The following is a 23739-nucleotide window of genomic DNA, read 5'->3' as shown; positions in this document are numbered from 1 at the left end:
TTTGGGAGCGCCTCTTGTGGCAAAGTGGTAAACTAAAGTAAGAAAATTGTGGCAAAATGTTGGCGTTAGGTGAGTTTTTTTCATAATTTTTATAATAAAACTGTTGTAATTGGGGAATTGTGAGGAATTACAGCGTCAGTTTACAAAAATTTACCCAAAACAGTCACAAAAAATTGAAGACAATGTTTTACAAAAAGTGGGGTTATGCAATCCTATTTTTTTAATGTTTTTTTACGCAATTTATTACTAAAAGCGATTGTTTTATCTAATTTTATGTTATTGATTGAATTTGAGATGAAATTGTTAATTCTTAGTAAAAATTAGCGGATTTGGTTATTTTTTTGAAAAGTGTTTCAGGCAACTGGACGTTTGGTCGTTTCATTTTTTTTACAAAAAAAAATTGAAATAATGGACGAGAGTGTAGAAAAGATATTTATTTCGATAGAGTTTAGTTTTTATACATATTTACAACACTAGTCTAGTTAGGTAATTTACAATTATATGGAAAATCGTATTTGATAAGAGTTAAGTACAAGAATAAATAATAACATGAGGTAGCACCAATAACTAAATAAAAAAGCCATTTGTCACAATCACGTGACTATATATACACTTCCGGCCACTTTGCATAAATAAAAAAATAACTTACATAGCCTACTCTAAATTTCACACAGTCTTATCCCTTTTGTTTGTCATTTGTTAAATGAATTTATCTGTCAATGGTGATATTGAGTGCTTGCAATTCCTCATTGGTCAAAATCCTTTTATTGACAATATTTGACCTTGGATCAAACTTGAGATGTTGTCTTTGATGTCTGATATGTCTCGGTGCTAAAAGTTCGGGTAAAGTCGCCAGCCGTTCGAGTCGGTCCCTTTCGGCCAACAATCGTGCATCTTCGTGTGACTTTTTCAAATTGCACGCATTGATCCGAAGTTGTCCGATCTGGGGCGGCTGGCTGTAATTTTCGGGGAATTCCAACGTGCACACATCTATGGTTGGTAGCATTGGTACATCACCAGATACGGTCGACGTTGAATTTCCTCCAAGTAGGCTATGAATTCGTCGGTCAAGTTCGTTGGATTGACGAGCGGCGTCGATGATGATAGTTGGAATGGGTTTCGGGGTGGCTGTGGATAACACAAATGTCAATTTTTCGGTCAAATACACTTTCGATAGTTAGTGTTAACAAGTCAGTGGCGCACTCAAAAAAAATTAGTAGGGTTAATGCAAACTCACACGCGCCGACCATGCATAAGGCTCCTTTGAAGAGACGATCGGCCTTAAGGATGGTGCCTTCTTGGTCCTCCACCAGGATTGCCAACCCTAAATTGCGACCACGTGACCAGGCGCGCGCCGCTGGTTTCACACTCAGCTCCACCCAACGGGCACTCTCTTGAATCACTTTGCTGTCAGAAAGGCGACGTTTAACTGTAAAATAGGGGATTCCCCGGTATTTTAAATTCAAAATGGCGTCGCTTATTTACCTTTCTTCTTGCGAACTGAGCGTGTGTACCAATAAATCGACACGCGTAGCAATTTTTCCTCTTCGGAGGTACTACTCGTGTCACAATCTGGGGATTTTTGACCCGTTTTAGTGACATTTTCGGTTGGTATCCTGTAAAGTCGTAACGTTGCCGTCGCAATATTTAGTCCTTTCTCATCAGAATTATCAAAATTGTTGAAATATAAATTCATGACATTCTCATCTTTCCATACATCTTGTTCCATATTTGTCGGTACTTCACCTAAAGTAGTACCAACTGTCAAATTAGAAACTAGAATATAAAATGACATACAAGAGGGGTAATAGCTTCGTATCTTCTCGGTAATGTGATCGTCATTGAAACTTGTCCGATTGAACACATCGGGTATCATCGTCACGTTCGTCCCTCCTCGACTATCATCGTTAATCACCGTCATATTCGACCGCCCGATTTGTCGTAGAATATTTTCTTTTAAAACTTGAATCCAGTTATCTTTGGCTCTAAAAGTGACAATCACAAGTCATAATTTGTATCATTTGAGAAATAGAAAAAACAAAAACATGCATGTTATTCTACACCTAGCCAACTAGACTACGCATTAAAGGTCAATACACCGCACATGTCTAGACGTTGATATTAAAAAACGGTATCCATCGTGCATAAGGAAGTGAATGTGGTGTGTTACACGAATGATCAGGTTGGTACTACTGGTACTACCGGTGGGTGTGAAACCGGCTTTAGATGGACTAGACCTAGACATTAAAGAAAGTAAAGCGTTTAACGGCCTAATATGGCAAACTGGATTTGCAAAACGAGTTGCAAGTTGCCTTTCGATACAAAAAGAATTTGTAACAAACGTTTCACATTTCAAAAATTAACAAAAAATACGATTTTGGAACACTTTGACAAATTTGACAATTTTTGTTTGATTATTCATAAATAAATCAGCTTTGGGGGTTTCACCCAACCATTTTGTCCATTACAGGGATCTGTATTTTGGTGATTCATTTTATTGCGGTTAGGTGGGGTAAATTTTGAATAATTATCGAGATTCAAAGTATTAGTTTACAAAAATGGGCAAAAATGGTTTGTTGACATTAAAAAACAAAAGTGGTTAAAAGTCTCTAAAATTACCAGAAAGTCGTTTTAAAGCGCCTCTTGTGGCAAAGTGGGGGACCAAATTTACAATATTGTAGCGATGTTGTAGTTTTTTTTTCATTATTTTTGTAGTAAAAGTGTTACAATTGGGAAATTGGGAGGAAAAACAGTATAAATGTGCAAAAATTTGGCTCAAAAACTTCAAAAAAATGTTGTAAAAAGTGAGGTTATTTTTTTATTGACTTTTTTGCAATTTATTATACAAAAAGCACCAATTTGTTTATTTGAGATGTTAAATGTTGTATTATTCTATTAAATTTGGGGTACATTTTTCGATTTTTGTCAAAAAATAACAGTTTTGGGCAAAAATTTTGGAAAAGTGTTTCAGGAAACCGGACTTTAGGTCGTTTAATTTTTACAAATAGTTTAATTTAAAAAAAATATATGTTTTGATTGAAATTTTGTCAATGATTGGAATTTCTTCATTATTTTTGTAATAACGGTGTGACAATTGGGAAGTTGGAAGGAAAAACAGTCTAAATGTTCAAAATTGGCCCAAAAACGTTAAAAAAGTGAGGTTATTTTTTATTAATGATTTTTTGCAATTTATTATACAAAAAGATTAATTTGTTTATTTGAGGTGTAATATATTGTAATTCTATTAAATTTGGGGTTTATTTTTCGGTTTTTGTCAAAAAATAACAGTTTTGGGCAAAAATTTTGGAAAAGTGTTTCTGGAAGCCGGACTTTAGGTCGTTTGATTTTTTCAAATAATTTAATTTTAAAGAAAATTAGATGTTTTGATTGAAATTTTGTCAACCATTCGAATTTCTTCATTATTTTTGTAATAAAAGTGTCACAATTGGGAAGTTGAAAGAAAAAACGGTCTAAATATGCAAAATTGGCCCAAAAACGTGAGGTTATTTTTTATTAACGATTTTTTGCAATTTATTACAGAAAAACATTAATTTGTTTATTTGAGGTGTAATATATTGTTATTCTATTAAATTTGGGGTTTATTTTTCGGTTTTTGTCAAAAAATAACAGTTTTGGGCCGGATTTCAGGTCGTTTGATTTTTCCAAATAATTTGATTTTAAAGAAAATTAGATGTTTTGATTGAAATTTTATCAATGATTGGAATTTCTTCATTATTTTTGTAATAAAAGTGTCACAATTGGGAAGTTGGAATGAAAAACAGTCTAATAAATGTGCAATATTGGCCCAAAAACGTCAAAAAAGTGAGGTTATTTTTATTAACGATTTTTTGCAATTTATTATACAAAAACACTAATTTGGTTATTTGAGGTGTAATATATTGTGTTATTCTATTAAATTTGGTCATTTTTCGGTTTTTGACAAAAAACAATTTTGGGCAAAGTGTTTCAGGAAACCGGACTTTTGGTCATTTGATTTTTTTCCAAATTTATATAAATTTTCGGTTTTAGAGATTGAAATTTGACAATGATTGCAATTTGGTTGGCCCCCCTGTCTCGTCCCATAAATTTCCCCTTTGCCTCGCCGTCTTCGATGACCGTTACGTAACGCGGGTTTATATTACCGTCTCGCCTAGGAATGCGATAAAAATAAAGATATAAAAACTCTAGACAGAGGCCAGACGTTGAGTATATATTGTGTGCGTAATCAGGACGGAAGAGAGAGTAATGTGTGAGCGACGATCTCCACACCAGTGGCGTATCACCCGTACTTTGCCCCCAACCCACCTCCCCACACACTTTCCGCCCCTTTGGGCGAACACCCCGACACACATTCCCCCAAAAACGCGAATTTCCCCACCCGTGAACCCCCCAAACTCGCACAAACTGGAATTAAAGCCCCCTTTTGACGAACGCCTCTGACTGTAGTCAAACACCTGCCGCTAGGAAACGGGACAGGAAATTAAAATTATTGACGGCCGAAAACGTTGACCTTTTAAATATCTGTTTCCCTCCGAAAAATCGTAATTTTCATTCATGAATAATGACACCGGTTGTGAAACACCTGTGCATCAGGTGGGCCGTGAGAGGAAAAAAAAATTGCCGACTGTCATCATTTATAAGTTTAGTGGCCTCTGGCATTTCATTTGACAGCTGTCACGAAAAATTTGCAATAATTATTATTAATAATTGGTGTGTGTGTGATTGATTAAATTGTTGAAAAGTTTTCACACTTACGTCACAACACCATGCAAAAAACAAAAAAAAAAAAAACAACAAAACACTAATTAATTACCTGTCGTCATTATCGAAATCACGTTGTCTGTCAAAAAATCATAAATGACTAGAAAAATATACAATGTGTTTGAATAAAACTTACCGATTTCGCGAAGTGCGTAAATAGTCGGTCATGTTGTCGGCGTCGATTTTATTTTCAGGTTGATCGCTTTGCATTTGTTCGTCGTCATTATTGGGGGTGGCGACTTGATATTCGTACAGTTTTTGTATGAATTGGTCGAGGACGGCGTCGAGGTCCTGGTGGCGGCGCAAGGGGACGGCCCCCGCCAATGCCATCACGCAAATAACGACGAGGGGGCTCATATCAGTGGCGTACGTCGCGCACGGCACAGAGAGATGCTTGCTCGTCGAGCTGAAGTACAATTTAAACTAAGGTGTCTTATTATTAGAATCGGTGTGTGTGTGTGTGTGTGTGTGTGTGTGGATAGTAAGTCGGAGTAGGAAAACAACGTTGGTTTCTTTGTCTCTCGTTGTTCACCACTGCGATGGTTGTTATATTTTTGTTTTAGTCGACTAGACGAGACGGTTTGTCTACGATGGAAAAAAATACGCGAGCAATGCTGAAATAGAGGCGGAAACGAATGATCGGTTTTCAGGGTGAAGATCCGCGAGAAAACACACTGCAGGCGGGTCACGACGCGATTTCAGACACTTTTTCGTTTAGGGACGATAGAGAGCGCACTTTTATACACGACAGGTAATAGATATTTACATATTTTCAGCATTGGAGAACGATACACTGGAAAGTTTATTACGTTGATCCATTCCAGGAATTTTCAAACGTCCAACAAAAACAATCAAATTTCTGGATAAATTGACAAACTCAACAAAAATTTAATTACACTTTTTGTAAAATTTTGTTCATTAACTTGGAAAATGACTGACATTTGATGTTAATACAAAATCTCGTTTTAATTGAGTTATTAATAACGAAGTTACAGCCAAAATATCCGAAAATTCAAAATGGCGTCACTGCAGTTTTTGTATTTTTTTTTTCAGTAATTTGCAAAATAATCGGAATTTAAAGACAATACAAAATTTCGTTTTAATTGAGTTTAAAATAACGAAGTTACAGCTAAAATGCCCGAAAATTCAAAATGGCGTCGTGAATTAAAACACAAGGTACGAAATTGTAGCTGAATTTGCCGAAAATTTCAGTTTTTGAGGTTTTTGTAACAATTTTTGCTCGAAGTTTTGATCTATTTTTTAACAAACATTTTTAACAAGCATTTTTATTTACGAAAATTAAATTGCACTTTTTGTAAATTTTTGATCAATAACTTAGTAAATGACTGAGATTTGATGTTAATACAAAATCTCGCTTTAATTGAGTTATAAATAACGAAGTTACAGCTAAAATATCCGAAAATTTAAAATGGCGTCGTAAATTAAAACAAACATTCAGATTCAAAATGGCGTCACGAACATTAAATTGCACTTTTTGTATATTTTTTTTCAGTTACTTGAAAAATAATCGGAATTTAAAGATAATACAAAATCTCGTTTTAATTGAGTTAAAAATAACAAAGTTACGGCCAAAATGTCCGACAATTCAAAATGGCGTCGTAAATTAAAACACACATTGAATTTGCCGGAAATGTTCAATGTTTAAGACTTTTGTAACAATTTTTGCTCAAAGTTTTGATTTATTTGACCTAAAACTGGCAAAGTAGTTATATTAAACATACATTCAAAATATTCAAAATGGCGTCACTAATTAAATTAAGTCTACATTGTATTTTTACATAAAAACGTTAAAATAACTTTAAAATTTAATACTTATATCAAATTACGAATCATTTGGGTAAAAATTAGAGCCAATCGTTCAGATTCAAAATGGCGTCACGAAAATTAAATTGCACTTTTTGTAAATTTTTTTCTCATAATTTAGAAAATAACAAGAATTCAATGTTAATACAACATCTCGTTTTAATTGAGTTAAAAATAACGAAGTTACGGCCAAAATGTCCGAAAATTCAAAATGGCCACATAAAATTGACGTGTTAAAAATGACGTTTTTGTTTAATTTTGCGACATTTGTGACACTTTTTTCGTCGAAATTGAGCTTTATTTGCAGTGAAATTTCTCAAATATTCAAAATGGCGACGTTACTTTAAATCGTTGTTTGAAATTTTAATTTAATTACTAGAAAAATGTCAGATTTATGGTGTGTTTGCAAATTTTTGGTGCAGTAGGTAGGGGTTTAAAAAATTGAAAACAAAAGTCTATTTAATCTCAATTGAAATTCAAAATGGCGTCGATGTTGATAAAGATTTTTTGTTTGTTTTTGTTGGCGTTTAGCAATCAGCATAAAACGTTTTCCCGAATTTCAAGTAGCGGAAAATTCTAGGAATTTGTTTTTGTAGATCTTGGAAATAAATCAAGTATGTATTGTTGTTTACAAAACAATTAAAATTTAACTTGCGACACAGTTATTGCGTCTTATTATAAAAAAACGTCAAAATCAAATCGGTAGTTTTTCGTCAAAATGGCGTATTTAATTTTCCTCAAATCTGAGTAAGCGTTTTCGTTGTTTTCGTAACAGCGTACTACGCTTTACAAATATTTAAATAAATTCGTATATCGAAGGGCTTCATTAAAACATTTTAGATGTCTAGACATGGACATAAATAATGTAAAAAACCATCTTGAAAGCTTATAAATTTTAAATGGCGTGTGTCTTATTCGGCATAGGTCCCGTGATCATCGTCGTAATCATTTGTTTCACGCCGAGTCCTTGGCATCTACGATGGCTTTTTTTACACGCGCTCAACGAAAAATACACTTTTTTCGGAATTCGTTTAAAAATATAACGCATTTTTAGACGGGTGTTTGACCCCACATTCCCCATTCAAATTTACCGCCAAAACAAAAACACATTGTGTCAATCAAGTGTCAAAATTCCAGTGAAAATGTTCCTCTCTTCGATTTTTTTCATTTCTTTTTTACTTGGGGGCAGTTTTGAGGCGAGTAATTTTTCACGTGCCACCCCCAATGCCACTTGTGTCGCCGCCCCCGGCGAGAAACCAGCCGTTTCGATGGAGATTTTCTGCCCAAATCCGCCACAACCAATCACCGATTTGATCTACAGCTCCTACGAGGATTCTTTCCCGGAAAAAGAATGCACAAAATGCAATTTACGACTAAATGAGGAAAATTCAGCAGTTTTTGTCAAGTGTTTCCGGTGTCAGGAAGTGTTCAAACCGCCCGGACTCGTCGAAACCGATAAATGTATTGAAAATAAAATAAAACAATGAAAAATCGAAAGTTTTTTATTGAAATTACAACACTTTTTAAATAACGAAGTTACGGCCAAAATATCCGCAAATTCAAAATGGCGTCACGAAAATTAAATTGCACTTTTTGTATTTATTTTTCAGTAACTTGTAAAATAATCGGAATTTAAAGATAATACAAAATTTCGTTTTAATTGAGTTAAAAATAACGAAGTTACGGCTAAAATGCCCGAAAATTCAAAATGGCGTCGTGAATTAAAACATAAGCTACGAAATTGTAGCTGAATTTTCCGAAAATGTTTAGTTTTTATGGCTTTTGTAACAATTTTTGATCTATTTTTTAACAAACTTACTACCAAGCATCTGTATTCACATAAGATCAAATTACACTTTTTATAAATTTTTGCTCAATAACTTGGAAAATGACCGACATTTGATGTTAATACAAGATCTCGCTTTAATTGACTTATAAATAACGAAGTTACGGCCAAAATATCCGGAAATTTAAAATGGCGTCTCGAAAATTAAATTGCACTTTTTGTAATTTTTTTTCAGTAACTTGTAAAAGAAACGGAATTTAAAGATAATACAAAATTTCGTTTTAATTGAGTTAAAAATAACGAAGTTACGGCCAAAATGTCCGACAATTCAAAATGGCCACATAAAATTAACGTATTAAAAATGACGTTTTTGATTAATTTTTCTCTATAATTTATTACACTAAAATAATCAAACAAATTTTGCGACATTTGTGACACTTTTTTGGGCGAAATTTATATATAATGTATCGAAAATAAAATAAATCAATGAAAAATCGAAAATTTTTTATTGAAATTACAACACTTTTGGGTAAAAAATAACAAAGTTATAGTCAAGTATTCAAATTCAAAATGGCGACAAGTGTATCGAAAATAAAATATTTAATTAAACCGTCGCCATCTTCTTTTTCAATTGACAGCAGTGACACTCAGGGCTGCCAATATAAACGAAGCGCGCGAGATCTAAATAAAAAAACACAACACTAAAAAAATATTTTATTTGCACAGTTGGCTAGACTGTTAAAAGTCCCGCTATACAAGCTGTCATGAAACAAGCAAATGACCCTCCAATGAAAGCCCGAAATACTAATTTGGTAACACTGTGTTTTTTCCGTGGCATAAAAATCGTCAGTGTTGACAACATTGTACCAATTGAGCCCGGATTGGCAAACCCACAAATTGAATAAGTCGCAATAATGCGACTTTTCGACTGAAATGTCAAAATTACAAGTGGTACCAACTGTCTCAATTAAAAATTACACTCAATTCCATGTGTTGCATTTTTTGAAATGCAATAAATTCATTGAGTATTGTTTTCATTCCGATTAATTGACCGACTTTCTCACAATCGTCCCATTTAACACCCATTGTATAACTTAGGGGAATTAAGATTTTCCCCAAGATGAGTTCAAGTGACCAGATTTCGTCCTCGGCGACGAAACCTAGGGATTTTTTTCGTTTAGTGTGTAAGACAGTGAGTGACAGTATTACCAACTAAAGTTCCCAACCAACCCAATACTCCATTAATGAAATAAACGAAAGCTATAAATGAGATTAGGTTGGCAATAATGCCGATTACGACTTGTGACGCTTCATTGGCCCCTTTAATAGCAGCGTCTAACACTGAACCGAATTTCCTAAAATTTCGGTTGGTAATAAATGACGTGACAGTTTAGGGTTTTTTACATTTTAATTGTTTTGACATTTTCATGGGTTACTACGACTTCTTCGGTTTCTGGATACATTAATTTGCTGTAGCAGAGCGCAGCAGGCGCTGACATGACACACGAAGTGACCAAATGGGCCGGATTAGCCCCAAATGATATATAAGCCGCCAAAACAGTCCCTAAAATTATCACTAAACGAAAAAAAAATCCCTAAATTTCTAACCTGAAACTGAGGCAAACCCCGATGTCATTATAGAATGTATTTCGGAATCAGTCAAATGATCTAAAAATGGTTTCAACAAAAATGGCGATTCACTCTAGAAATGTCAAAAGTTTAGTAGAAATTTCAATTTCGTTGTTACCATTCCGAGGAATATGTTGGCAGCACTGTTGACACTTTCACAAATCGGTGTTCCCAACACAAATTGCAAGATTTTCCCTAAATCCACAACAATTGCTTGCATTATTCCGTAATAATACAAAATATTAATGCAAAAATTCATTAAATAAATGGCGGCGAGGGCGTTAAATGCGAAAATTGCCTGTTTCAAAACCAACTCTTCGCTGTAAACAAATGCCGACGCATTGACAGCATAATTGAGAAAAGTGTCAACCCTGTCACCCACACAACTGAAAATATTACGTCCAGTGTCCCATCGAATCATCAATAGACCCAGAATAAACTGGGCAATTAGGCCTGAAATCACAGTCGGCCATGGTATCTATCAAAAAATTATGTTGGTAACATATCGCTAGTGACATTATACAAAAATACCTGTTTTTTGGCCGACGAGAATAGGAAACCTATGATAAAAAAAATCACTAGACCTGTCAATGGCATCAAACGTGAGAAATCGTCACGACAGTCGTAAACTATAAAGGCTAAAATGGCCGCTAAAATGACACCACGTGATACTAAGGGCCAGAAACTTGAAAAAAAATTGTGTTAGGGGAATTTGGTGGTTGGTAATATAGTTACGGTATTTTCTTCAGCTGTGGTGATAAATATTTTGACGTAAGGTTGGAAATAAAGGGTATTATGTATGGTTTTAAAAGGACGTTGTAGAAAATGATGAAATAAATAAAAATGTAAATTATCATCCAAAAGCCATAACCCGTACATGTGGTTGAGTCAAGTGTGTCATCTGTAAGAAAAAAATCACTAAAAATTACTAAATCTCAATTTTTACCTGAGTTTGTCACGAAATAAATAGTTGCCCAAATGAAATGTGCCTTTAATATTAACAAAACTGCAAGTTTGATTAATAAATTGACGAATTTTTTGTGTTTTTGTTTCGTTTTCGGTGCTCCATTTTCCACAGTTTCCAAACTGTGGCTCTAAAAACACCCAATTTGCAAAATTCCCCTTTTTTTCCCCCTTACTTACATTGACGATGTTTTGAGTTGAATCAAATTCAGTCATTTTCACTCCAACTAACACTACCTAATGAATGATTCTTAAATAGTTTCAAGATAAGTGATAAAATCATTGCGATAACTGTGTTGTTTTTTTCACCATATTAATTCACTTGACTCAAATCGGGCGAAAATGCTGGTCAAATGTTACAACCACGTGATGATATACCTGTAATTGCGGTCAGTTTTTCCACTCGAATGTTACACAACCAAAAGTAATTACTTTTTTTTATTTTAATAAGAAAATAATTACAAAATTATGTAGCAAATTCCTGATAATCTGACTTAATCTAAGTGGGCCTTGTTGGACAATAGAGATAAGATTTTAAAGCTTATTTATACAAAAACAAAGTATGCGCAAAATTCTATTGTTTATTACTGACTTAATTATGACAAATTTAAATAAAATGTAAATAATCAATGCAAGATTGGAGGTATGCAACACATTATACTGGTACGGTTTGTATTACTGGTTGTCTATATTAAATTAAATAAGATAACGTTTTCTAACTTATGCAATTTCATTTACAAGTCGTTGTATTGTGTGTTGTCTGCATTAAAAAAAACAACAATTTTTTGATAATAATTGTGGTCAGTTTTCTCATTATGTTACGCAACCAAAAAATAATTATTTTCTATATTAGTAAGAAAATAATTACGAAATTACTTAGCAAATTCCTGAAAAAAACGATAATCTGATTTAATCTAAGTGGGCTTGTTGGGCAATAAAAATAAGATTTTAAAGTTTATTTATACAAAAACAAAGTACGCGTAAAATTCTATTGTTTATTACTGACTTGATGTAAATAATCAATCAAGGTTGGAGGTATGCAACACATTGTACAATTTGTATTACTGGTTGTCTATATTAAATTAAATAAGTATGTTTTCTAAGTTATGCAATTTCATTTACAAATCGTTGTATTGTGTGTTGTCTGCAATTGAAAAAACAACAATTTTTTGTACTTGTAATTGTGGTCAGTTTTCTTAGAATGTTATGCAACCAAAAAATAATTACTTTTTTATATTAATAAGAAAATAATTACGAAATTATTTAGCAAATTCCTGAAAAAACTATAATCTGATTTAATCTAAGTGGGTTGTTGGGCAATAAAAATAAAATTTTAAAATTATTTAAACAAAAACAAAGTATGCGTAAAATTCTGTTGTTTTGTATTACTGGTTGTCTATATTAAATTAAATAAGAATGTTTTCTAAGTTATGCAATTTTTTTTACAAGTCGTTATATTGTGTGTTGTCTACATTAAAAAAAACAATTTTTTTTGTTATTTAAATGTTTATTTAAATATGGCATTGTTATTCGAAAAGCCGTGACTTTTGTTTTATCACGCTTATAAATATTAATAATCCCTTTGAAAAAGTGTGCTTTGATAGTCGTATGGTGGGGGTGGGGGTGAGTTCACCTCGTTGTTTTTAGTATCAAGTAGGCGCACGTCCTTCCTGCTATTGTCATTTGTTTCGTCGTGTCGACAATTGACGGTCGCGCATGTCACTGCGATCCTAGTTGTAAACATAAACTTCAAAATGGCGGTTCGTGTTATCAGTGATAAACGATTTTAGGTAAGTTCGTGGTTTCGTCGTTGTTTTTTTCCAAATAAATCGCCTGATTGAGATAATTTGGGTGGTGTATGGTGGTGGCGTCGCGACGCCGGACGTCGTGCGTGGTTTTTCGAAAATTTCGCGCCGCTGTTATCGAACGTCTCGACGGCTTACCTGAGTGTGCCGCGACGAGGGGAGGTTATGATAAAATGTAAGTTGTTTTTTTTGCGTGGCCTACCGCGACCGAACGTTAAACGATGAATTATCAAGTTTGCCGAGGGTATTATCAATTGTTTGCTTATTGTTTATAAGTGTAGTGCAAATAGCCTTCGCTCGGGGATTATTTATTTAACTGTTATCGACGGAATTACTCGACGATATCTTGAGAATATTATGAACGTATTTTTGATAACTGGTGATAAGGCGCGTGCCGATTACAGTTTCTCACATTTTACATACCGAATCGCGTTGGCGATTCATTTTTTTTTTTTTTGTCATATAAGGGGTGGTTTACACAAGACGCATCATTAACATTTTTAATTTGTTCATGTACCGAGTTTTGCGTTTACGTCACGCCGATTTGAATACGATGATTACAGTTTAGTGTGGCACGAAACTGTCATTATTTTATAGACAGAAACGGGAACTAAATAGTTTTTAATAAAGTAAAGCTAATTTCACACCCACTGTACCCGGAATTTTTTAGTTAACCAAGCTTTATTTACAATTGTTAAAAAACGAGCGTTACGTGATGAAGGATCGATTACATATTTTCACCACTTGGAAGTTTTACGCTATAAACCGAACTGTTAACTAAATAAAGCTAGTTTCACATTTTTTTATAAATGGATCTTTAAAACTTAAAAAAAATATATAAAAGTTTATTATCAAAGAAAGGCGAATGTTACGTAATAGAGGATCATTCACGTGTTTTGTAAGTCTGGCTTTACAATTTTTTAATTCTTCACACAGATTTTTGAAAATTAAGGTGATTTTACACTTTAGCAAACATAACGCCTTTTACTGCTGTGAAATAAAAAAATATAAAGGCTATTTTATTCGAAATTCACTTTGAAACATGACTTTTTTCAGTAATTTTAAAACTTCATTTATAATTCGCAAGTAGTTATGTTGCGTAAACGTTGCTTTAGATTGTAGAAATAACGTTAACGTTTACGTTATGTTTAATTAGATGAGAAATAGCTTCATTTGTGAAATGAAGGATATTTCACATGGTATAAACAATTTTTGAAAATCTGGTTTATATTTATATTTTATTACGTTACTTTAAGTATTTTAAAGCTAATTTCACACCCACTGTAAACGTAATTTTTTAGTTGACTAATTATGGTAAAGCTTTATTTACAATTTAAAAAAAAGAGCGTTACGTGGAAGGATTGTTCACATATTTTCTTTGCAACTTGTAATTTTTTGCGTTTACATTACGCTATAAACCGAGCTCTAAACTAAATAAAGCTAGTTTTACATTTTTTTATAAATGAATCTTTAAAACTTTTTTTATATTTACCTATACGTTACGTTAAAAAATTATAATGAATTATCAAAGAAAAATGAATGTTACGTGCTAAAGGATCATTCACATGTTATTTTTTATTTGAGCGATTGATGATTTATGACAATTTTAATTTGTAAATCTGGCTTTAGAATTTCCTAATTCTTTACACAGATTTTTGAAAATTAAGGTGGTTTTACACTTTTGCAAACATAACGTTTTTTACTGCTGTGAAAGGCACTTTTGGGCAAAATATAAAGGCTATTTTACCTGGAATTCACTTTTAAACATGACTTTTTTCGGTAATTTTAAAACTTCATTTATTATTCGCAAGTAGTTATGTTGCGTAAACGTTGTTTTAGATTGTAGAACTTACGTTAACGTTATAGTTGAAAAAAAAAAAGATTAGAAAAAAGCTTCATTTGTGAAATAAAGGACGTTTCACACGTTATAAACTATTTTTGAAACTCTGGTTTTTATTTGTATTATAACTATATTTTATTACGTTACTTTAAATATTTTAAAGCTAATTTTACACTCACTGTAAACAATTTTTTTTGTTAACTAATTATAGTAAGGGTTTATTTAAATTAAAGACACAAATAAAGCTAGTTTCACATTTTTTTTATGTCTGCTTACGTAATAATTATTTATTACGTTCTAAAGGATCTTTCACATGTTTTTTTTATTTGAGCGATTGATGGTTTATGACAATTTAATTTCTAAGTCAGGCTTTAGAATTTTCTAATAACTGATTTTTGAAATTTATGGACACAAATTGTCACTATTTTGATCTAATTTACATGAAAAATTAAGTAAAGGTGGTTTTACACTTTTGCAAGTGTAACGACTTAACGGTGTTCAAGCTTTTTTATTTAAAAAAATGTGTCATTTTTACAGTTGAGAAAGTTACTTTGGCTCAAAATATAAAGGCTGTTTTACCCGAAACTTGATATGTTGCTTAAACGTTGCTTTAGATTTTAGTAATGAAGTTTACCTTATGTTAAGTTGAAAAAAAAATTGGGTTAATAAAAGCCTCATTTCTGAAATAAAATATGTTTCACACAAAATAATTAATTTTTGAAATTCTGTTTAAGGATATCTTATTTTGTTACTTTAAATATTTTAAAGCTACTTTTACATTTAGTGTAAGTTTTTTTTGGTGAGTTTAAGTAAACCATTTCTAGTAGAGGGACGTTTAAAACAATAAATTTATAATTACTTTAGGTTGCTTACAGCGTAAAGTAAAGCTTAATTCACAATGATTTTGTTACGTAAAATTAAATAATGTTTAATAAAGTAAATTTTAAGGCTGGGTTTAAATTTTTGGCTTCTGGTAATGTAACAATTTCTGCATTTATTGCACTCTTTAGTAATTATTTTTGTAAACTGATGTACTTTAATAGCCATTTACACGAAGAACTATAGAATAGTGTCAAGTTTCATCTAACTAAAGATGGTTTTACACGTAATTTTTGTAAAAGACGTTTACGTGCAATTAAAGCTTGTTTTACACAAGCTTGGTTTTGTTTTTTCAGACACAAATGAAATAATATTTTGCCGTTTCTGTTATCATGTTTTGAGATGTTTCATAGTATTTTTAATCTGTAAATCCTGCGATAAGATAAGCGTTACAAACATTAAACCAAGGCCGCCTCGTGTGTGCCATATTAAACATAATTTTTTTTTTGCTTCACTGTGTATATATCGTTCGTAATCATCGGAATTTGTGTGTTTCGTGAATAATAAATGTCGCTCCTCCTTTTCCCGTTCATCCAAAACCGCCCTTTCGATAATAATTAAACATAACAGTCGAGACGAATCGATTTTGCGCCCCTTTTTCCAATTTTTCATTATTTTTCCGGCAATTTCATTCTTTTTTAAAGCTATTATTATATTTATCGATCTGTAGACACGCCCACCACCTGTCCCACCCCCTGTTTGGTCAATCGCCGTAATTCTTTGACGAAAAAAAAATAAATTAATTATTCCGTTTGACAATAATTATTAAAGTGATCTGCTTTATCGGCTTGAATTTTCCACACTTTATCGAAACATAACATAAAACGGCACGAAAACACAAATTTATCGCAATGTACCTACGAAGGTCGCGTAATTACCATTCGCCGGAAAAAAAATATTATAAAAAAAATGTGCGATTTATTTTTGTTATAGTGGTAGCACGTAATTTGTTTATAATGACGATTGTCCGGATGTACGAATACCGGAAACGATTTCTCTCTCGCGATACTCACCCGATTTGGCACCGATCGAATTCTTTTTCCAATGGAATGAAGACTAATTAATTGGAGTGCTGTTTTTTTGTTGTAAACACGAATATAATATCGGAAAATTATTGGCTTTTTAATTGGTCGTAAAGCGATTGTGTGTTGTTATTTGGCGGTAATGAGTGAAAAATTGACACGATAATTATTATACTTATGATAAAATGGGAAAAAGTTGACATTGAGCTGCGTAAACGCATCTTTAGACGTTTTTAGGATTTTTTTTGTGAACCGACTTTTAAAAAATAATATTACGTCACGTTGCTTGGGGTGTAAGGATTGATTCACACTCATTTCGTTACGTTAAGCTTTTTAAACTAAGGCGTGATTTACATTAACTGCCCTTTGATTGTACCATTATTTATATACATTTTACGCTTACGGTACGCTACTTACAGCTATGAAACGTGCTTTAACGGAAAATATATTCAAGTTTCAAGACTACAATTCGATGATCTAAAGAATGTTTTACACTTTAAAACATTTCTTCTTTTCCAATTTTAGAGTTTTGATGATTATTTGCGTGAACGTTGCTTTAAATTTTTGAAATATGACGTAATAAAACTACGTTTTCAATAGGCAAATAAGGCAATAAGGCGTGATTTACATTAACTTTTCTCGTTTTCATACCATTTAAATGTAAAACGAAGTAAAGGTGAGTTTACACTCTTGTGAATGTAAAGATTTTGTCACTATATTGACAAATTATTAGTCTTACGGTTATGGAACACTATGTACAGGTGTGAATGGTGCTTTAACGGAAAATATATTCAAGTTTTAAGACTACAATTCGATGATCTAAAGGCTGTTTTACACTTTTAAACATTTCTTTTTTTACAATTTTAGAGTTTTGGTGACTATTTGCGTGAACGTTGCTTTAAATTTTTGAAATATCACTTAATAAAACTACGTTTGGGTTAGTTTGATTAACTAAAGTCTCAAGAGAAAAAAAAAAGATTGTTTCACATTAAATAAACAAAATTCTTTTATTTTGTTACGTTATGTTAAGTATTTTAATGCTTGTTTTACACGATTTCCAATGTAGGTATAAACTGTGTCGCATTAAAAATAAAGTATGGAAACACGAATTAATAAGTGTGAACGAACCTTTAAAATGCTTGATTCACACTCATATTTAGTTACGTTAAGTTTTCCCAATTTCAGATGTTTTTTTTTTTGAACTAAGGCGTGATTTACATTAACTGTTCCATTTAAATGAAAAATGAAGTAAAGGTGAGTTTACACCTTTCTGAACGTAAAGATTTTGTCACTATATTGACAAATTATTAGTCTTACGGTTATGGTACACTATTGACAGGAGTGAATGATGCTTTAACGGATATTATATTCAAGTTTCAAGATTACATTTCTAAAAGTAACATTATTTGCGTTAACGTTACTTTAAATTTCAATAATTTAAAGTCTTATTACTGAAATAAAGGCTGTTTTACGTAAAATTGACGTTTTGTTAGGTTATGTTCAGTATTTTAATGGTTGTTTCACACGATTTTCGATTTATTTATAGACTGTATGTCGCATTAAAAATAAATTATGGTAACATATGAATAAATAAAAACTCATAAATAAATAAGTGGTATTTTTAAGGAGTCATAAAGCGAAATAATCACTTTTTTATTTTAAATGGCAAAAAAAATATTTCGTAATCGTTTTACACTTTTTGCATTTTCTTGTAAAGCTGCGTTTACATTACATTACGTTAATTTCATACATTTTTTGGTTTATTACATCGTATTAAAAATAAATCGTAATAATGTATGAATAAATAAAGACATAAATAAATAAATAGTATTTTTATGGGGTCGTAAAGTGTTGGGTAAAAAAATATATAACAAGACAAAATTGCGCCTATTTATTATTTGTTAAAATCAACGGAAAAGTAAAAAAATCGATGCATTTAACCTACATAAATATATGAAATAAACAAATTATCCAGGGCCGCACTTGACCATTATTATCCGATCGATTAATTTTCCCTAATGCGTCCCATTAATTTCATACACTAACAACCATCCCTTTAGATATTATTATTGACACAAAACGAAAGACAAACAAAAACCGGTGAATCGATTTAAATAACGTTACGATGACACAATCTTCCTAATTACAAACGCAAAGAATTTGTCAAGTTGGCAAAGTGTGAGGGTCGTTCAACTGTTTTAATGTTTTTAGTGCCTGATGCAGCATGCCGGACTTCAATATGGCCAAGGAGCTGTCAATTCCCACCAATCACCGACATTTGCTGACATTACGGTAAGTAATGGGCTTGAGCCGGGCCTGGAATTAATTAAATTAATCAGCAAACAGGTGGGAATACGACCAGCTCGCTGCGCCAATTTCGCAAAAAGGAGGGCCTCGAGAAAAATTCTAATACGGACCTGAATAATATTGATACGAGTCATATTGCGAGGGTGCCCCCTCATAATCATTACCCGGCAAGGCCTAATGACTATTACAGATATCCACAATATCCGGATTATTCGTAAGTTGCTTAATTAATTAAGAAAAAAAAAATTAATTAATTAATTAAAGGGCCCCTTATAAGGAGAGTCCGGCCCAGGTAAAATATTCCGAAATCGCCGAAACCCCCCTCCAAAATGTAGACCACCTCCAAAAACACAAAGACATACATATGGATATGTGCAATTTGCAACAAATGCCCGCCTCCCGGCAACAAAACTACGCCTCTAACCCCGCCCTCCAGTACCACCCCGAATCTCAGTACCAACAGTACCCCCAATTGGGCAAATACAATGTCCCGCCCACTCCCCAATGTCGCAAATACCCCACACAGGAGAACGACTTTTTGGCTAAATTACAAAGAATCAACCCTACAATGGCCCGGTCAATCATGAGTGATCACCACATCCGCGAATCACAATCCACCTATCCCCACCACTATCAAAATCAACGTTATTACCCCACCCATAACCCCGCCTACAACTACCAGTACAATTATCCGTCGTGTAATTATCGGACGAATCAGATGCCGGTAGGTGGGGCACAATACCCCGCCCAAAATGATCGTAGCCTATCACCGCGTAACCTCATGATGAACTATTCCAATTCGCAAAAAATTTCGCCCAATTATGGACAATACAACCCACCAGAGTACGCCCAACACTACCAACATAGACGTACGGCACTCACTCAAGAATACTACCAGCAAACATGTCGCTCCGCCTCTTATATGGGCGGTCATCAAATCACCGAAGCCAATGAGAATCGAGCTGGGAGTGGCGGTTTACGTCATTTTATCGAAAATTGGGCGGAAGAGGAGGGGCCGAACGAAATTACGCCCATTTTTAAAGAAAACGTCCGGTTGCATAGCAACGATACAAACAACGAGCAAGTTTTCGTTATAAATTCTTCCGATTTACCGCCATGTTTGGAAAACTTCTCATTGGTACCAACCGAAAACGGACAATATATCATCAAGAGTGGCACTCTTGATAATTCAATTGTTCGAATTAAAGAAACGGAAAATAGTGTCAATCTTCAAATTGTCGAAAAAAATGACAGTCTACTTGAAGAAATTGCAAAAACAAGTGAAGATACAACAGTGCCTTATCAAGAAAATCAAACGAAAGACTGTGATGAAACAACCAAAAATAAAAGCCAATCTGAAGAACAGCCAAAGGCGAACGAAGAAAAAGAAGAAGAAAGTGTTGAGACAAGTGTCATTGTGGCGAACGAAGCGTCAGTCATCAAGGATATGCCCTTGATCGATGAAGATCACCATGAAGAAAAAAAGGAAGAAACACCACCAATTGAAGAAAACGACAAAGATTTGCTTGAAGAAAGTCACGTGACTACGACCACAAAACGTACTCAAAGAATTTTTTCCGTTGATGATATCATCGGTACTTTCCCCACACAAACCCGAAGAAATAGTCTTCAGTTTCCTCTAAAAGGGGAGGAAGAAAGTGAAAATAGTCCAAATGAAGAAAATCACTCAAAAGAGGAAGAAAATGAAGAAGTTGAGTTGCGAGACGCTATTTCCGTTGAAGATAATTGTGTTATTTTGGAAATAGGTGGCGCTCTTGTACAATTGAACATCAATCATGTCAATGGAACGAAGATATTGAGTGTGTTACCATTGTCCGAGTCGCTGGTTATCGATGTTAATGGTAATTATCAAGAAGGCATCGAAGAAGAAATTGAAGAAGATCTTCAGTGCCAGAACGAGGTTGTGATAGGTGAAGAAAATGAAGAAAATGAGGTGTCTCTTGAATTTAACGAAACTGAAGACGATGAAAAGAAGCATAAACCGCAAAAAATGAAGAAAAATAGTGAAGACGAGGTCATTACAAAGAAGGCTGAGAAAGAAAAATCGAATCTTGAAACCGAAGATTGTGTTAATAAAGTGAAGAAAGTTGAAGAAAGTGTTGAGAAAGGGAAGAAAAAAGCTCCAGAAATGAAGAAACCGGAAAAGAAAATATTATGTGAAGAAGAAGAGCTTAAAAAAGTGGAACCAACTGACGACAAAAAGAAAATCGAGGACCAAATAGTTGAAAAATTGAAGAAACGTGAAGAAAAAAAACACGAGAAGAACTTGGTATGTGACGAACAATTGAAGAAAACGGAACTAAATGACGAAAAAAACAAGATCGGGGACGAAGTAGTTGAAAAATTGAAGAAACGTGAAGAGAAGAAACGGGAGAAAAACTTGTTATGTGAAGAAGAATTGAAGAAAACGGAACTAAATGACGAAAAAAACAAAATCGGGGACGAAGTAGTTGAAAAATTGAAGAAACGTGAAGAGAAGAAACGCGAGAAAAACTTGGCATGTGAAGAAGAATTGAAGAAAACTTTACCAAACAACGAGAAAAAGAAATTCGATTACGAAGTGGTTGAAAAATTGAAGAAACGTGAAGAGAAGAAACGCGACAAGAAGTTATGTGAAGAAGAATTAAAGAAAACGGAACCAATAGAAGAAACGAAGAAAATAGATGAGAAAAAATTAACTGAAGAAAATGAGGAGAACTTGAAGAAACGTGAAGAGGAAAATCATGAAAAGAAGAAACGTGACGACGATATTAGACAAAAGAAGAAACATGAAGACGAGAGTAATGAGAGAAAGAAACGTGACAAGAAATTAAGTGAAGAAAGTGAGTTGAAAAAAGTTGAAGAAAGAGAAGTCAGGAAGAAGCATGAAGAGGGACAGGAAAAGAAGAAACGTGATCGGAGGTCGGTAAGTGAAGAAATGAAGAAACGTGAGAAGAAACCGAATGTTGAGGAAGAAAGTCACATAAAGAAATTAAATAACGAAGATATTCAGTCGAAAAATCTTGACGAAGATATTGTTTTGAAGAAAAATGGGAAGAAAGCAGTGATTGAAAGTGATGATTCTGAGAGTGAAGAAATTGTAGATAAGAAAATTGAGAAGCAACCAAAATTGTGCGTTATTGAAGAGAAAGAAGAAAATACGAAAAAGAAGATAAATGAAGAATCCCCGGTAAAAGACAAGAAAGTTGATGATAAAATCCGGGAAGAGATTCTTGAAGAATGCGCGAGATTGACTGAAGAAATGCCCCAAAGTGGAGAAACTTTGAAGAAAACTGAAGAAATCAAAGAAATTGAAAAACCGGTCACGAAAGCAGCGAAGAAACTCTATGTCACTGATTCTTCCGTAAAAAAACCAAAAGAAGAAAAACAAAAATTGTCAAAATTGGAAGAAACCGTCAACAAGATTAAATCACTTAAAGAAAAAACCGCAAAAAAAGAAGAAAAGAAAAGTCCGAAAAAAGTCACTTTTAATCTTGAAACTGAAATTCGTGAAATAAGTAAAGAAGAAATCGACCGGAAGAAACTAAGTTGGGAAGAATACAACAAGCGGAAACGAAAAGCCCCACTTGCTTCAGGTAAGTAATTTCTTCAATTTTTTTTTATAACTTTCTTCTTTTTCTTTTTAGACGAACCAAAGAACAAGATAATGGAAAATACAGTGACGTCATCGGACGATATAAGCGAAACTGTTGTTGAAAAAATCGAGAATGTTGTGAAAACAAAAAAATCGCCACCAAGAACGAATAGTAATTGGGAAGAAGACACGCCTTCTCCTCCAACCCCCACCCAGATTTCAACAACCAATCGCAAACTTATAATTGACGTCAACGAATTCAATATTAAACCAATAGAAAACGTTTGCACCCCCTCACCGGTAAGCTCCTCCCAGTTTTCGTATCATTCGGAGGAAGACAGTTTACAGGTGTACAAAGACGTGGTTGATTCAAAACTAAATTCCCTAAACATAAAAATCCCTAAATTATCAAACAAACCAAAACCGGTTGATAAATTCACGGTTTTGGAGCGGTTTTTGAATAAGGCAAGCTTAAATTTGAACGAATTGGAAGAAGTGAAGAAATTTATTGAATTGAAAAGGAAGATAATTGAAGATAAAGATAAAGATTTGAAATTGCATTATAAGAAAGTGAGAAAGAAGAAACGTTTCAGGAATTTATATACTGAGGACACTTCGGATGATTCCGATTCGAGTCGGAGTGAAGGAGTGGGGGATTATTCGGTGTATCAAAGGGATTCCCAGGGGGTTCCCAAATTGATTTTTAAACGCAAATCAGGCTTGCCACAACCATTTGTCAAACTAGAAAGATCGCAAGCTGTGGAAATGATGGCGAAAAAACGCAAATTATATTAAAAAACGGGACCAAAGGTGACTGTTCCTATGATATTAGCTTTTGCACGCGTGCAATTGTTTATGTTTTGTGGAGGTTTAACGATGTTGAAGTTTAATTCGGACACAAATTCGATGTTTTATCAGCTCATACACAGTATTAAAGTTGCCTTTTTGGATTTTTGACAGAGATGTATATATTTTTAGACGGTTACTGTTGGAAAATTTGAGATAAAATATATTTGCAAGATTTAAAGAAAAACAAATACATTCCGTATTTATTTCATAAGTTTTTGTTTGTATATAATTGTTTGAGGGCATTTCATGTTTGTTTATTGTTTGTATACATATTTATGTAGTTACCGGATTTATGCACTGATTAGGAATTGTATCAATCAAAAATCACCAAAGTCAATTTTTTCTAAGTGTAGATTTTTTATGTGAGTGCCTTAGCACCTGATTGTTGAGTTTGCCACGCGAGAGAGCAAGTGTGGATCTATTTCAGCACTTATGTTAATAAAAATGTTACAAAACCGACGAGTTTTATTCCAAATTCA

General features: G+C 33.3%; 4 protein-coding genes across 7 annotated transcripts; 2 read left to right on the top strand and 2 right to left on the bottom strand.

Annotated features, from left to right (window-relative positions):
* The first annotated feature begins 12 nt into the window (after positions 1-12).
* LOC123008677 (trichohyalin-like) lies at positions 13-23715 on the top strand. 3 transcript variants are annotated; one of them, XM_044404627.1, is made up of 5 exons: positions 13-69; positions 18721-18801; positions 18849-19030; positions 19081-22412; positions 22464-23715. In XM_044404627.1, the coding sequence occupies exons 2-5, from the start codon at positions 18727-18729 to the stop codon at positions 23204-23206; spliced, it is 4332 nt and encodes a 1443-aa protein (XP_044260562.1). In that variant the 5' UTR covers positions 13-69; positions 18721-18726; the 3' UTR covers positions 23207-23715. The 3 variants fall into 3 exon arrangements, with proteins under 3 accessions (XP_044260562.1, XP_044260559.1, XP_044260561.1); XM_044404624.1 differs by lacking the exon at positions 13-69 and adding an exon at positions 12612-12753; XM_044404626.1 differs by lacking the exon at positions 13-69 and adding an exon at positions 12767-12943.
* On the bottom strand, positions 426-5452 carry LOC123008680. Of its 2 annotated transcripts, XM_044404630.1 has the most exons (6): positions 4898-5452; positions 4814-4840; positions 1798-1985; positions 1486-1746; positions 1238-1429; positions 426-1128 (listed from the first exon to the last, which is right to left on the bottom strand). In XM_044404630.1, exons 1-6 carry the CDS (start codon positions 5116-5118, stop codon positions 710-712), a joined length of 1308 nt encoding a protein of 435 aa, XP_044260565.1. In that variant the 5' UTR covers positions 5119-5452; the 3' UTR covers positions 426-709. The 2 variants fall into 2 exon arrangements, with proteins under 2 accessions (XP_044260565.1, XP_044260566.1); XM_044404631.1 differs by lacking the exon at positions 4814-4840 and having other exon boundaries at positions 4898-5451.
* LOC123008683 lies at positions 5217-8072 on the top strand. Its single transcript, XM_044404635.1, has 2 exons — positions 5217-5512; positions 7775-8072. Exons 1-2 carry the CDS (start codon positions 5397-5399, stop codon positions 8070-8072), a joined length of 414 nt encoding a protein of 137 aa, XP_044260570.1. The 5' UTR covers positions 5217-5396.
* LOC123008679 (sodium/nucleoside cotransporter 2-like) lies at positions 9071-11396 on the bottom strand. The gene is made up of 10 exons (XM_044404629.1): positions 11144-11396; positions 10947-11094; positions 10736-10901; positions 10532-10685; positions 10119-10478; positions 9980-10073; positions 9776-9935; positions 9581-9726; positions 9350-9531; positions 9071-9299 (listed from the first exon to the last, which is right to left on the bottom strand). The coding sequence occupies exons 1-10, from the start codon at positions 11177-11179 to the stop codon at positions 9102-9104; spliced, it is 1644 nt and encodes a 547-aa protein (XP_044260564.1). The 5' UTR covers positions 11180-11396; the 3' UTR covers positions 9071-9101.
* Positions 23716-23739: the final 24 nt, after the last annotated feature.

This window comes from Tribolium madens, unplaced genomic scaffold (assembly GCF_015345945.1).
Source record: "Tribolium madens isolate multiple individuals breed KSU strain unplaced genomic scaffold, Tmad_KSU_1.1 Scaffold_71;HRSCAF=194;Tcas5.2_LG6, whole genome shotgun sequence".
NCBI classification, from domain to species: domain Eukaryota; kingdom Metazoa; phylum Arthropoda; class Insecta; order Coleoptera; family Tenebrionidae; genus Tribolium; species Tribolium madens.
The sequence above is the reverse complement of the archived record's forward strand: the minus strand, read 5'-3'. Positions and strand labels throughout refer to the sequence as shown.